At 46.9% G+C, this 14591-nt stretch overlaps 1 protein-coding gene across 7 annotated transcripts; it reads right to left on the bottom strand.

The window, feature by feature from the left end:
• Window positions 1-1071: 1071 nt before the first annotated feature.
• On the bottom strand, window positions 1072-14331 carry LOC310843702 (CD209 antigen-like protein D). 7 transcript variants are annotated; one of them, XR_014563646.1, is made up of 10 exons: window positions 14227-14320; window positions 12514-12600; window positions 11570-11671; window positions 10783-10893; window positions 9647-9745; window positions 8749-8835; window positions 7285-7406; window positions 6705-6781; window positions 5609-5718; window positions 1072-1442 (listed from the first exon to the last, which is right to left on the bottom strand). XR_014563646.1 is itself a non-coding variant. In XM_083737367.1 (9 exons), exons 3-9 carry the CDS (start codon window positions 11655-11657, stop codon window positions 1289-1291), a joined length of 738 nt encoding a protein of 245 aa, XP_083593493.1. In that variant the 5' UTR covers window positions 11658-11671; window positions 12514-12600; window positions 14227-14318; the 3' UTR covers window positions 1072-1288. The 7 variants fall into 7 exon arrangements, 6 of the variants coding, with proteins under 6 accessions (XP_083593493.1, XP_083593494.1, XP_083593491.1 ...); XM_083737367.1 differs by lacking the exon at window positions 5609-5718 and having other exon boundaries at window positions 14227-14318; XM_083737368.1 differs by lacking the exon at window positions 7285-7406 and having other exon boundaries at window positions 14227-14311.
• Window positions 14332-14591: the final 260 nt, after the last annotated feature.

The raw sequence follows: 14591 nt of genomic DNA, 5'->3' as shown, positions 1-14591 counted from the left end.
CTAGGGCCCTGCGGGACTTGACATCTTTCCGCAAGGCCTGCAAGATGGAGCTGTTCCACCAGGCCTTTGGCCAAGGCACAGCCTGACCCCCTTCACAGAACTCTAGCCCAATGGTTGCCATCAATTTGATTTGAACTGATTATGTAATGAATTGATTTTAGAATGCTGTATTATTTTACTGTTGTTAGCCACTCTGAGCCCAGCTTTGGCTGGGGAGGGCGGGATATAAATAAAAATTTATTATTATTATTATTATTATTATTATTATTATTATTATTATTATTAGAGAGTAAGGGCGCCGTAATGTCCCAGTGATGAAGCCAAAGTTTGTGTTTGTGATTAGCCTGCTAGAAGGGGACACCAGGCTGTCAGGTGTGCATGAAGGAGCCAGGCCCTGTGAGCAATAGGACTTTGCAGGACTGGGGCCTTCCTAAGTTTGTTCTGAAGAGGCAAAGCACGGCCTCACAGTTGAGTCCTATTGGTAACTCACAGCGCCTGGTGGCAAGAGCTGGGAAGGGCTATAAGGTCAGCATTTGCCTTCAGCTCTTTGCCACAGCAACACGCTTCCTGCCTTGCTGTGTTTGGCTTCTTGCTTCCTGATCCTTGGCTTCTAGACTCTGTTTCTTGATCCTCGGACCCCTGACTTCTTGACTCCTTGCTCCTTGATCCTCAGACCCCTGGCTTCGTGACTCCTTGCTTCCTGACCCTTGGACCCTTGGCTTCGTGACTCCTTGCTTCCTGACCCTTGGACCCTTGACTTCTTGACTCCTTGCTTCTTGATCCTCAGACCCCTGGCTTCATGACTCCTGGCTTCTGGACCCCGTTCCTGCTCCCACCCACCATCTTGCCCCCGGTCCTGATGTCCCCTGCTGGGACTTTGGTCGCCCGTGAACTAGACCATGACACAGGCACTGCCCCCCATTCTCATTGCTTGGCATGCATGGTTGTCCTTATGTGCCTTGTAAGGTAGCGACCTTGGAGATCAGAAGTGGCAATGGGGCATCAACACACAGAGTAAGGAAACAAATACTGGTATACATTGCAAATAAAGACATTAAACAGAAAACAGGCTATGACTGGACCCTTCCATTCTTTATTTTCGTAGCCATCTATGTTTGAGCTTGCAAATTAAGGTCTTTTCAATGTGTGTTTGAGGGTTGGTGCCAGAGAGTCCCATAATCTAGGTTGGAGGGGTTTGGGTTGTGCATTAAAACCGTGGGGTGATCTCTTGGTTTTGGTTTTGTATAGTGATCATGGGTTCCAGTTACGTTCATCTTAAGGTGTCTTCTTAGAGCCAAGTATCATTAGGCACCTTCTTACAAATATAGTGTATTTGTAGATCACATTCGAATGCCATCCAGCATCTTTCATAGTAGCAGTCATAGGACACTGCAACACAGTCATGGTTCGCTTCATAATTTGGCTCATAGTAATTCCAGTAGCTGAAAAGAAAATAAAAGCAGGACTGATCAATCAAGACTGGATGTCTACTTCCTCACTCACTCCCCATGCCTTCTACCATTAAAAAGATGTTCAGCTCTTTCTCTCTTCACATCCACCCACAACCGTGATGGATTTTTCTCCCCAGATTTTAGAGTTCTAACCATGTAAAAGAACAAAAAAACCACAACTGTGGGTCAAGACTATTTTCTTCTGATATGAAGTGATTCCTCATAGGAAACTACAAAAAAAATGAGGGTGTCACTGTGGAAGGCTCAGTGGTACACACAAGAACTTGCAGTCACTTTATTTAACCATTTTGTGTAGCATCCCATGCAGTACTTCTGCTATTGCCAGGATTTCCATTTCTGCAACAGAACCGCCCCTCTCTCCTCTCCATATGCACCCACATCCTCCTCAGATCTGCTGTGGACCATTTTGGGTGTTGAGAGATCCTTACTTTCTCGTAGCAAAGTTAGCACAGTAGTGATTGTTCTGAGCAAATAAAAACTTTGTTAGATTTGCATCTGCCATAACCCACCTCCTCTCACATCTATCACTCACCTTATGCACAAGGATGGCAATGACACTATACAGAAACAAAAATAGCTAACTCTACAACTGAAATACAAAATAGAATCTATAACCACAAAGCTATTATATTATAGAGATGGTTGGAATGATTGATTTCTCTCTCATATATATATATATATATATATTTGCTTTCGTAGATTTTCACGGGTACAGGAATGCAGGTTTTGGTGTCCTCGGGTGTCTTCCCGTGTAAAAGTTGGGGTGTCTAGGCGACGTTTCGACGAGGTCTCACTCGTCATCTTCAGGCTGGTGCTTTCGGCTTCTTGTTACTGGAACAGAGCGGGATCTCAATGTTTGAGTTCCTATAAATACTGTAGAGGGGGTGTGGTGTCTAGCCTCCAATGTTCTGGGCAGAGAGGAAGTTCCCAGGCTAGTGTGCCTTTTCTTCTTTTGTTCCTTAATTACTTGAGAGATACCTTGAGTGATTTCTTGAGTGATATCCTGAGTACCACTTAGGTGGGTCATTAGGTGTGGATTAGTTGCTAAAGTCTTTGTGTCTTGACCTCTTGAACTTTGTGAAGAGTTTTCCTGAGAAGATGGCTGTATTGCACTTAGTTGTGCTTTGGCTTGGCTTCGTGTATAGGGGCGAGCTGTGGTTTTGTGGCTTGTGTCAGCCAGATCTGTGTAGGGATTGCAGGGGGGTGCAGCATCCGGAGGTGCCACCATGGATTGGCTACTGGATGGTGTCAGTAATTCATCTGTGGAGAGGGTCTGGGTTTGGGTCTGGTGTGGTTGATTGGTGTTGGCGTTCTGTGTGCCTCTGGATCTGGTGAGAATAATCATGGAAGCCATCGAGATAGAGAAACACCCTCACAACATGAACAAGCGTGACGACACATCCCGCTTGCCAGACATCTGGAAATTAGCCCTCCCCACAAAAACTGACACCAGATCCAGAGGCACACAGAACGCCAACACCAATCAACCACACCAGACCCAAACCCAGACCCTCTCCACAGATGAATTACTGACACCATCCAGTAGCCAATCCATGGTGGCACCTCCGGATGCTGCACCCCCCTGCAATCCCTACACAGATCTGGCTGACACAAGCCACAAAACCACAGCTCGCCCCTATACACGAAGCCAAGCCAAAGCACAACTAAGTGCAATACAGCCATCTTCTCAGGAAAACTCTTCACAAAGTTCAAGAGGTCAAGACACAAAGACTTTAGCAACTAATCCACACCTAATGACCCACCTAAGTGGTACTCAGGATATCACTCAAGAAATCACTCAAGGTATCTCTCAAGTAATTAAGGAACAAAAGAAGAAAAGGCACACTAGCCTGGGAACTTCCTCTCTGCCCAGAACATTGGAGGCTAGACACCACACCCCCTCTACAGTATTTATAGGAACTCAAACATTGAGATCCCGCTCTGTTCCAGTAACAAGAAGCCGAAAGCACCAGCCTGAAGATGACGAGTGAGACCTCGTCGAAACGTCGCCTAGACACCCCAACTTTTACACGGGAAGACACCCGAGGACACCAAAACCTGCATTCCTGTACCCGTGAAAATCTACGAAAGCATATATATATATATATATATTCTAATCAATTATCCATAGTTAATAGCCCCATGCTTATTGTCACTTCTGGTAAGGCCTTGCATTCTCCAGTGTCCATTGTATATTGAATCAAGTCCCACTACAGAACACTAAAATTCTGCGTAAATGTATCTCCATGAATCTATTCAATTGATATTAGTAATAATGGTGTAGTAGGTGTTCTTTTACTCCCATGAGATGTTTGGGTTGTGTCAGGGAATTGGAGGCAGAGAAGGGGGAGAGAATACCGAGATAAGCCTCCGTTAATTAGCAGCTGTTCTTCCTCGGACCAGGAAGGTGACGAAGGGCTGTCAGGAGGCAATGAATCTGAGAGGGGGGAGCCACTTTCCTCTAGTAACAGAGGAAGGAAGGGGGTTGGGCTCAGAAAGTGGATATGCTGGAGGAAACCGAAAGCTTCTTCAGTCGAGGCAACTGACTCACCATGATGGAGGCTGACTTTCAGAGCTCTTGTAAATAACGACAAGAAACCAATAAATCCTGTAAATATGGCTGGATTCCCAGACTCTTATCTCTGCTAGCACTCACCAATCATTCCTGACAGGTTGGATGTGCCCTTTGATCAAGTCAAAGTTCACATACAGCAGTGATTCACCAATTGGAGGTCCAAGGACCACCCACCCAGCGGCTCCATTACACCATTCACATAACAAAAACTGCCACAGAGATATCCAAATGTTCAAAGTAGAGGGGCCCATGGGTCTTGGCTTCTGAAAAAGAAGGGGTCTGTACTACTTAGCTAACTGGGAACCACTGGCATACAGGGTTTAAGTTCCCAGCTGGCATTATCCAACTCCAATGGCCTTTTGTAAACTTTACTCAATGCCTTTGCCAAAAAGGTTAAGTGATTAGTATTTGGTGCAACAATGGAGATGAATGCCATTGGGTTTTGTTCCAGGAGAAAGCGACCCTCTATTCATCCAGTCTTGGTAATAAATGCCAGACCAGCTCGCTGTTCTACTACCAAGCTGTGGATGAGTGAGATCTTACTCTGACCTTGTCAATCCATCAACACGGGTTGAAAATAACTGTAAGGTACTTAAAGAGAGGGACGCAGGTGGCGCTGTGGGTTAAAGCCTCAGCGCCTAGGACTTGCCGATCGAAAGGTCGGCAGTTCAAATCCCTGCGGCGGGGTGCGCTCCCGCTGCTCGGTCCCAGCGCCTGCCAACCTAGCAGTTCGAAAGCACCTCCGGGTGCAAGTAGATAAATAGGGACCGCTTACCAGCGGGAAGGTAAACGGCGTTTCCGTGTGCGGCTCTGGCTCGCCAGATGCAGCTTTGTCACGCTGGCCACGTGACCCGGAAGTGTCTCCGGACAGCGCTGGCCCCTGGCCTCTTGAGTGAGATGGGCGCACAACCCCAGAGTCTGTCAAGACTGGCCCGTACGGGCAGCGGTACCTTTACCTTTACCTTTACTTAAAGAGAAACATGAACTGTCTTAAACAACCCAAAACTATTGGGGATCTGTCAGTGATTCCCGCTTTGCAGGGGGTTGGACTAGATGACCCTTGGGGTCTCATCCAACGCTCAGTTTCTATGTGTCTATGATTCTATCCAAGAGAGTGACGTGAACTACGCTCTCTCACACACTTGCCTCATCTGCTCCTATTATTTTAGTTCTGAGATTGCTAGTTATTCAGATTGTTTAGCAGATAACTGTAGAAATATTTTCCTAAAGAGAGTGTCACTCAGTTGAGGTTCCTGCAAGTCCTTTTGTAGCTGAGCTAAGCAGCACAACCCATTGAAAAGGATGCCCTCACCCTCTTCTGAATCACCACATTCACTAGGTTAGAGAAGCAGGAAGAGCAGCCTTCCTGCCTCTCCAACCTTGTGAGAAGAAGCAGCCGCTCACCTGGACAATGATGTGGAGGAGTACATCTGCAGATCTTTGGTAGCAGAGAAAAGTGCATGGCAAAAGATATTTGGAGAGTGAACAGATCAATTATGTAAACAGAACCTGCAACTTTTTGGAATGCATGCCGTTAACAAATGTTTCTTCAGAAACTTACTGGACTTCAGCATCCATTCCTGACAGCCACGACCATTTCTTTCCCTTGTCTTTAAAGACTCCAATCCAAAAAAACTTTTGATGTCTTTCTACTTGCTTGTTTATAAAATACTAGGGAAGGGGTGCAGAAAAAACAAATAAAATCTTTTAAGACAATGTCCTTTTCTCTAGGAGACTATAGCCCTTGACAGAAATTAAACATGCATAAAACAAGCACATTTTAAAAGCAGCAGGTGTCACATTTGAAGGTCCAATCCACATATATTGAGGAAGCAGTGATCAAAACTATACATAGTATTCCCATCACCAAGAATAATTTCGTACAGTGGATGTGGTATTGTCCCCCTGATCACAATTATGAGGAAATATTGTAGGGAAGGGAAACTTCACCTGCCCTCACCGAGACTGGCTACACATATCTTCCAGTCACGACACAGAGTTAAAATTTCCAAATGCTGTAAATGACTGTGCCATAGAAGAGTTGGTCTTGGAACCACCTAGCAGGACAGTGAGCTGTGTGGCAAATACTCCAATTTCTGCCGCCATGTTTGTTGGTTGGCTCCAAAGACACTGGAATCAGTCTGCTTGTGGGATACTTGATGGCATGATGATGGAGTCTCACCCATGTTTGTGCCCTGTAGCAGCCCAGTAGCTCCTCTACCAGGGCTAAGGTGCTGGGAGAGGGATATACCCTGCAAGCTCCTCTAGAGTAATCTCCATGATACTCTCATGCCAGAGGGTTAGGGTGGTGAGCGAAGCCTTCCTTCTAAGCACTCAGTACATCTCACAGAGGAGAGGAAGAATTTACCGGCAAGCCAAGGGATAGATGCCCCTCAAGTATCTCCTCCTTCACCTCCTCCAAGACCTCTTTCCTGATTGCCAGCTTCATTCTATTAGAGCTCAGCAGCTCCAAGAAACCTCAGTGAGTCCCAGATGGTAGCAGCTGCTCCCTGCCCCACCCACCCCTTGGCTTGACTGATGGAGTTGCTGTCTTGGCTGCATACGGGGGGATTGGGGCTTCTTAAGTGGATGGTGATGATAGGAGCCTTTGGCTCAAGGAGATCTCCTACCTTCCTGTACTCAGCTCTGATGCTCACCTGTTCTTCCCTTGTTTCCACAGAAATGAGCCTGGCGCCCTCCTGCTCACAGTTTTTTTGGGCATCTGTCCATGAGCCTATCTCAATAGAAAACCAATAGAAGGTCCCTGCATATATGACCCAGCCATTGTTCAAGTTTTCAAGAAGGGTATCTTTCAGTCAAGCCATGTATGGAGAAAGTAGAGGGGGGGGAATAGGGAATTTAATGGGGACCACCTTGTTTGTCTGTGCAGATTTCAGTTATTTTTGTTAAGTTCATTCCTGTGGCCACGTGATAACATATATTCACCTAGGGAGCTCAGAAAGATTAAAACAAGAACAACATTAACGCTTCACCCCATGCTGGTGCTGCAGTAAATACCTGGGTGGGGAGAGCTGGAAAAGGAACGCAGTCAAGAACCTATTTGTTTCCACCTGGATACTCAGGGCAGGGCAGACTTGAAGGTTGGGGGGGGGGGGAGTAGCTGTGGCTTATCAAAATTCTCTTTCTCTCTCCAGGCTCTCTGCTGGGGGTGGGAATCTAGAGTGTGTGTTCCTGGAACTGGGCAACTGGGACAGATGAGGGAGTCTGCTGGTTTACCACCCAGTTTGCTGCCCAGCAGTCTCCCTGCTTGAGCTGACAGGATGGATCCAGTGGGCTTCCCAAATGGCTCTGGGGGATTTTGGTGCTCCTGCCGAACTTTGGCCAAGCTCTGGAACAACCTAATAATAATAATAATAATAAATAATAATAAATTTTATTTATATCCCGCCCTCCCCAGCCGAAGCTGGGCTCAGGGCGGCTAACAACAATCAAAATAATCCAACGATTCTAAAAACATTTCATTATAAAAATTAATTAAAATCAAATTGATGGCAACCATTAAGCAAAATTCTGTGCAGATTGCCAGAGGAGGGGGGTCAGGCTGCGCCCTGACCAAAGGCCTGGTGGAACAGCTCTGTCTTGCAGGCCCTGCGGAAAGATGTCAAGTCCCGCAGGGCCCTAGTCTCTTGTGACAGAGCGTTCCACCAGATTGGAGTCACGGCCGAAAAGGCCCTGGCTCTAGTTGAGGCCAGCCTCTGTGGCCTGGAATCTTCAAGATGTTTTTATTTGCAGGCCGTAAGCTCCTCTGTGGGACATACCAGGAGAGGCGGGCCCGTAGGTACGAGGGTCCTAGGCTGTATAGGGCTTTAAAGGTTAGAACCAGCACCTTAAACCTGATCCTGTACACCAGGAGCCAGTGCAGCTGGTATAGTACCGGATGAATGTGATCTCGCAGCGAAGACCCCATAAGGAGTCTCGCCACGGCATTCTGCACTAATACTTTATTTATACGCTGCCCATCCGACTGGGTTTCCCCCAGCCACTCTGGGCAACTTCCAACAAATTAAAACCGAATTGGACACCAACCATTAAAAACTTCCCTGAACAAGGCTGCCTTCAAATGTCTTCTGAAAGTCAGATAGTTGTTTTTCCCCTTGACATCTGGTGGGAGGGAGTGCCGCAGGGCAGGTGCAACTACCCAGAGGGCCCTCTGCCTTGGCTTGGGCCATTGACATGATTGGCCCTGAGCGCCCATTCCTGCTTCATGCAGCCTGTTTGGCCCCCTGATATACTGCAGAGGTTAGGGCAAAGAAAGATGCTGGGAGATGGCTTTTACGCGAGTGGAGGAATAATCTGGTTGAATGCAATTGACTCCTGGTGAGGGCTCATCATCGAGCCCACCAAGTGGCAGTGAAGGCTGCAAAGAAGACTTGCTTTGCTTCCTCCATTCTGCCATCCAGCAGAGCTTTCCCGGGTAGCGCAGGGCCTGCTACAGTCTGGCCCGAAAGAGATGGTAGAAGTGAGAGCAGCTTTCTGTGACTTCTTTTCAAAGCATTTTGACGGTTCAGGAGGGCTGATCTGAATATATCTAGTGTTTCCCTAGGGTGGCTGGATGCATAGGAGGGCAGCAGTCTGCTCTGGCTCTAAGAGTTTTCAGCGAGAGGAGGGGCTTTCAGCTGGTGCAGAATCAGGGCGGGTTCCCACTGCACTACAATTTTTCAGCATCGTAGGGTAGCTTACCAATTTCTTTTTGCAGTTGATCATTTAAGCTGGCAAAATACTGCATTTCCTCCGATATGTTTTGAGCTGCAGCAAGTATTTCTAAGTCTAAAAGATTTGAAACCGTTTAAGGCAGGAGTATCTGAAATAACAATCTGCAGATATCAGGAAACCATTTCCAAACACTTAAAAACACTCAAGCCTGAAGCAAGAAGCTGAGCTCCAGGATGGATTTCGTATGAATATAAGGGCAGACTTGATTCTGAGATCTGGCTGAGATCACCAACGAAAAGCCTCTGAAGACCCCTGCAGCTGGATCAGACCAAAGACCCATGCAGTCCACTATCCTGTTCTCATATTAAAAGTGGCTCATGAAGTATCTCTGATGTTCCCCTCCTATGTCCTCCTTTTCTGCTGGGAATCACAGGGTCACAAAGCAATTCTGCCTTGAATTCCACAGGAAAGCCAAATGTACAAAGAATACTTTGCAGTTTTCAATTATGCTTTGTGAGATCTAAGAAAATAGAGGCACTGAAACTCTTTTAGTGATGTGGGATATAATGTCAGTGCAAGGATTTTCCCTTGTGCAATGCAATCTTCCGCCCCCTTCCCTCCAAAGTCCCCCCCCCCCCGCCGGAGAGCAGCTTTGGTGATGGCATGCAGGGAGAAGTGGGGGGGACGTGAGTTACAGTGTGATGGGGGAGGACAGCATTTCTAGTGGGGAGATGTGAGAATCACAACCGTCTGCTTTTCTTTCTGCTGAGCAATGAAAAAGTGATGAACTCTGTTGGGTGCTGAGTTTCATTGAATATATGTATTGCTCAAGCAATATGAACCCCAAATTTAACTACAGGAATTGAACTCTGTTTAATTTAAACATGTTACAGCAAAAGTGTGGGTGTGCATATAAAATGCTTACCATCCTTGTCTTCGTAGACTGGATCAGTCCCAACAACAACAGTTCGTATCATGTCCATCGCCACTTGAAGCTCCTCTCTCTTTTTCAGTTCCTTCCGATCTAAGAAGGAGGGAGGTAGAAAAGAAATGAAGAAATTGTGTTCCGGCACACTAATCTGATAAACTGGGGAAGGGGATACTTGGTTTCAAACTGCTATTAATATAGAATTTAAACTGCCGACTTATAACGTGCCCCGGGTCCTTAGGGAGAAGGACTAATAAAATATCAAATCAACCAAAACATGAAAACGACTTCTATTAATATTTTCTGCTCTCAGCCCTTAGATTGAGGGTTCAAGGAAGTTGGCCTTCCTTAGAGAGCTTTAGATTTTTGGTGTCTAGATACACCTGTCCTCTTTGTCCTACAGACTTGCATTTGCCAGGTTGCCTCGTGCTCTGCCATATGCTTAAAATATGCAAATTCTTGGATCATTTGACTCCCTCTCCCTGAGCTTTGCTTACTTTAAAAATGAATTCACTAGGCAAATAGGCCATGTGTTCATCTATCCAGTGCTATTTTTCTGGGAAAAGAGGCACTCAAACTCACCATTAATGCCTCCCTTGTTCTCTTAGAATGGAAACATCACCCACCTGAGAGGGGCCGGAACTGAGACCTGGTGAATTCCAGCTGAAAAAAAGCCCTGCATATATCTCGATATTTAGGTAGGCTTTGGATCCAGCCACATTAGCCATGGCCTTATCCTTTGCAGCCTGTTTTCCCCCAAACACTTTCCTTGAAGAGACTGGAGCCCTAGCAGAAGGCAGGGTGCCGAGGACCAGAAATGGGGGCTCTCCCACAGCAAATGAGATTTAGTTGGGAAAGGAGGAGAGAATTGGGAAAGGGAATTGTCCAGGGTGTCCCAGGGACTTGTGTTCAGCTGTGCTTCTGTTCCAAGTGCTGGGACTCACTTATTCAGGGAGAACAAAACAGAGCCATTGCTCTTACTGGGTGACAGCTGTAACTCCCCCCCCCCAAAATCAAAGAGAGATGAAAGGAGTAAATGGAAGGTGGATCCTGCCATCTCTTTTTGGAAATGCTATTGGCATTGAAGCAAAGCCCACGACAGAAGTATCACCATATGCCAATTGTGTACTTACACAGAATGAAAACCAGCAGTGTCATGACAGTAAAGATGAAAATCTCAAGTACGATCAATCTTTCACCCGTTGGAGATTTGAAGAATGTAACCAAGTCCTGAAAAGCAGATGCTTGAAGAAAGAAAATCCTGCTTTAGCCATCAGTAGCCAACATACCATTGCCACTCCAGGAAAAAGGGTTTCCATATGCTGTGGAATCCATCAGCCAGAGACACTCAGGGGGTGGGCAATTGGGAGGATAAAAGCAGGTGGAGACGAGATGCCTTGCTGCTTGTGGAAACTTTTCTGACCAATGTCTGGATCAGAAGACAGGAGCCTTTGATACTACTTTCTGCCCCCCAGGCAAATGACAAGATGCTCCCTCCAAACACGTAATTCCACATACACAAGCTGGGCTGGGCTGGGCTGGCCATTGGCTCTTATCTCAATGTTGCTAATAAGGCAGCAGACTAACTGAGGAGGTGGAGTGCAGCTTGTGTGGTCTACACATCTCTACCCACCCCAGACCTGCTACCTGAGGCAACTGCCTCACTCTGCCTAATTGTACAGCCATTCCTGACGGCACACACTAAAGGAATACAGCAGCCAGCAGCAAAGAGTGGGCTCACCCCTGGGGTTTCTATGGGGCTTAGTGGCTCTCTGGCACCCAAAGAGCTGTGTGGGCTTTTCTCAGCTCTCCTCCCTGGCACAATCCACTCCCTGCCCGTCTCTCCATCAACTTCCCTTTCCCGCGCATTCCTCTACTTTATGAGAAACCTCAGCCCATATGACTGTGCTGTATACAGACCACCAGTTTCATTTGTTTTTGCTTTACGCTTTCTGGACGCTATGTTCCTTCTGGACCCTCCACGCTTTGCAAGCTCTAGCTTTCCCATCCTCTTGGTTTTGTCTGAGTAAGAATAAGACATGAACAAATGGAGAATAACACTATGAGCACATTAGGTACAGAGTGGGGTCTATCAGTATTGTGCCATCCATTCCCGTAAAGAGGTTGTTGAGTCCAATATAACTGAAATATCTTTCTTTTTCTTTTGCTAGATCAATCTCAGTTTTGAACCAAAAGAAATGTTCTATATGGATTCCAATGCATTTTTGAAAATTGTTTTAGGTAATATAGCACTTTCTCATTTTGCATCCTATTCCTCTCTAAACTCCTGGACGTCTCGTTTGCAGGACTCCATTAAGATGTTCACCATTTACTAGATCTTGTGGGATCTATGAGGTCTTCCTATGTTCCTGGGTGCCAACTCCCTGCATCACAGACATCGTGGTCAATGGTTGAGGACGATGGGAGTTGTAGACCAATAACATCTGGAGGGTCACCACCCTTGATGGAAGGTAAAGGTAAAGGGACCCCTGACCATTAGGTCCAGTCGTGGCAGACTCTGGGGTTGCGATGCTCCTCTCGCTTTACTGGCCGAGGGAGCTGGCATACAGCTTCCGGGTCATGTGGCCAGCAGGACTAAGCCACTTTTGGCAAGCCAGAGCAGTGCACAGAAACACCGTTTACCTCCCCCCCCCCGAAGCGGTACCTATTTATCTACTTGCACTTTGACGTGCTTTCGAACTGCAAGGTTGGCAGGAGCAGGGACCGAGCAACAGGAGCTCACCCCATCGCGGGGAATCGAACCGCCAACCTTCAGATCGGCAAGTCCTAGGCTCTGTGGTTTAACCCACTGCGCCACCCGCATCCCTTTGATGGAAGGTATATACATTTAATTATAGAACTACCTCCTGATCATCAGAAAAGATGGGGTACAAGATCCAGTCTCCGTGAGATGCATAGAAATCCAATGGAATGGAGACCATGAGTTGGAACTGGAAAAGAAGCAGAGAGGAAGCTGTTACACAGCCTCTCCAAGTGTGCCAAGACCCAGCCTGACACCTGATGCTGTGGCTCAACGAAAGAAGGAAGAGGGCTGTTGTCTCATTCCGTTTTGAAGCCATCTGAGCTAGCAAATGGAATTGCAAAGACTTGCATTTTCTGGATCATGATATGGATCTGGACTGACAAACTAGGCCCATGAATCAGAGCAGGGCACCAGGGAATAAAACAGAATGTGGTGCTTCTGATTTGCAATGTAGCTGTAGCTTTAATATAAGGAACGTGGCTGTTTGAGAAGAAGTGAAAGGATGGGAAGGTAATTTCTGCTCACACCCCCTCCAGGAGGTGGGCGGGGTTTGCGACACAGCGGGGGGCTTACCTGCCAGGTGCCACCCACCTTGCTGCAGAGTGACTGTCACCATGCCCCCATCTCAGCAGGACAATGGGCCCCAGTTGGGGGTGGGGTGAGGGCCAGGCAAAGGGACGGTGCTCTTCAGCCCAGGCTCACCTTCATGGCTTCCCCCCGGGGATGGGCAGGGGATTGGGGCCGTGGTGGGGCCTGCTTAGGCCTTGCCGTGGCCCCCACCTCCTTCCCGGCATCAGGGCCAGGTCATAGCTCTCAACTTTCCCCCTTTTTTTAGAGAAATTCCCTTATTCCAAATAGGATTCCTCGCAAGAAAAGGGAAAAGTTGACAGCTATGGGCCAGGTTGGGGCCGCCTGGGTGGTGTGGCCTGACTCAGGCCCCCGGAGCAGCCTGCTGGGCCTCCCGCGGTCAGCACCTCTTCCACGGCTTTGGGGGTGGGATTGGGGCTGCGGTACAGCCTCCCACGGCCTGCGCCTTTCCCTCCGGCAGTGTGGGGTGATTGGGGCTGTGCAGGATGGGAACCTCATTACATCGAAGGATGGGAATGTAATTACAGCATGAATTACATCTGTTGCCGGCCTGGCATGAGAGCTTCACTATGGACTATATAAGGGCCAGCAGCTCAAGGAGACAGGGAGATCTGGATATATTGTTCTCTGCTCCATTCCAGAATGTGAAGAGAGCAGCCGTCTGCCATTCTGAAGTGTCCCAGATAAACCTTCCAAATCTCCATCGGCTGAGGAGACATGAAGAACTTTACCTATTCTATCCGTATTATGATTATTGTTGCCTAAGATTTTTTGGCTTATTGCTCATATTGCTAGCTCTGTAGCTTATTCCAGTTGCTATTGGCTTTGGATTAGACTCTTATTCTACGGTGCTGATCAATTTCTTTGCTAATGTTTACCAATTAATAAACGCTTGTCTCTACCTAAGAGTCTGTCAGTCCTCCGTCCAGTGGAATCTAAAGAACCTCTAGATTGTCTGGTGGTTGATATTGGCCAAAAAGCCATTAGGGGGCGCTGGCAAGACAGCACCTGTACACAGCCCTAGAATCTCCCACCAGTCAGTTTCATTGGTGACCCACAGTTCTAGTACTGTATTTAAAAGAGAAAAACCATCTGTACAGTACTTTATAAAAGCTCCTGATCATTTTCCCTCTTAGTGACCTTTTAGCCCTGGAATGAGACCCTGCAAATATCACAGCTCATAAGGAAAGTGTTCCACCCTCCAGACCTTTTTCTGTTTGGATACCTTGGTGTTGCCATATAACAATCTTTTCTCTAATTTCTTCTTAAGGGTGTTTCATCCTCCCACTGGCTAAGAGCCACTTCCCTTGTGATGTCAGGCATTCCAGAACTCCTCCCATTCAGCATTCTACATTAAGCATAAACCCAGGAAAATGTTTTTTTTCCCAGATCAGCTACACTACTTATTTTTCCAATCCTTGCTGCAGTTGTTGTATAAATAATTAAAAAAAATATAATTATTTATTATCATTAAAAGAGTAAAACACTATTATCATTGCTGAGTTGCTTGCAGTCTCTGGGTTATTTTCCACCTTCTGTCTCTGCCCACTCAGGACTGGCACCCATGACCTGTTAGAGGGGTTTTTCTTC

The sequence above is a fragment of the Podarcis gaigeae genome, assembly GCF_964106915.1.
Source record: "Podarcis gaigeae genome assembly, chromosome: 4".
NCBI classification, from domain to species: Eukaryota; Metazoa; Chordata; class Lepidosauria; order Squamata; family Lacertidae; genus Podarcis; species Podarcis gaigeae.
Note: the sequence above shows the minus strand (reverse complement) of the source record. Positions and strands in the feature narration are given on the sequence as shown.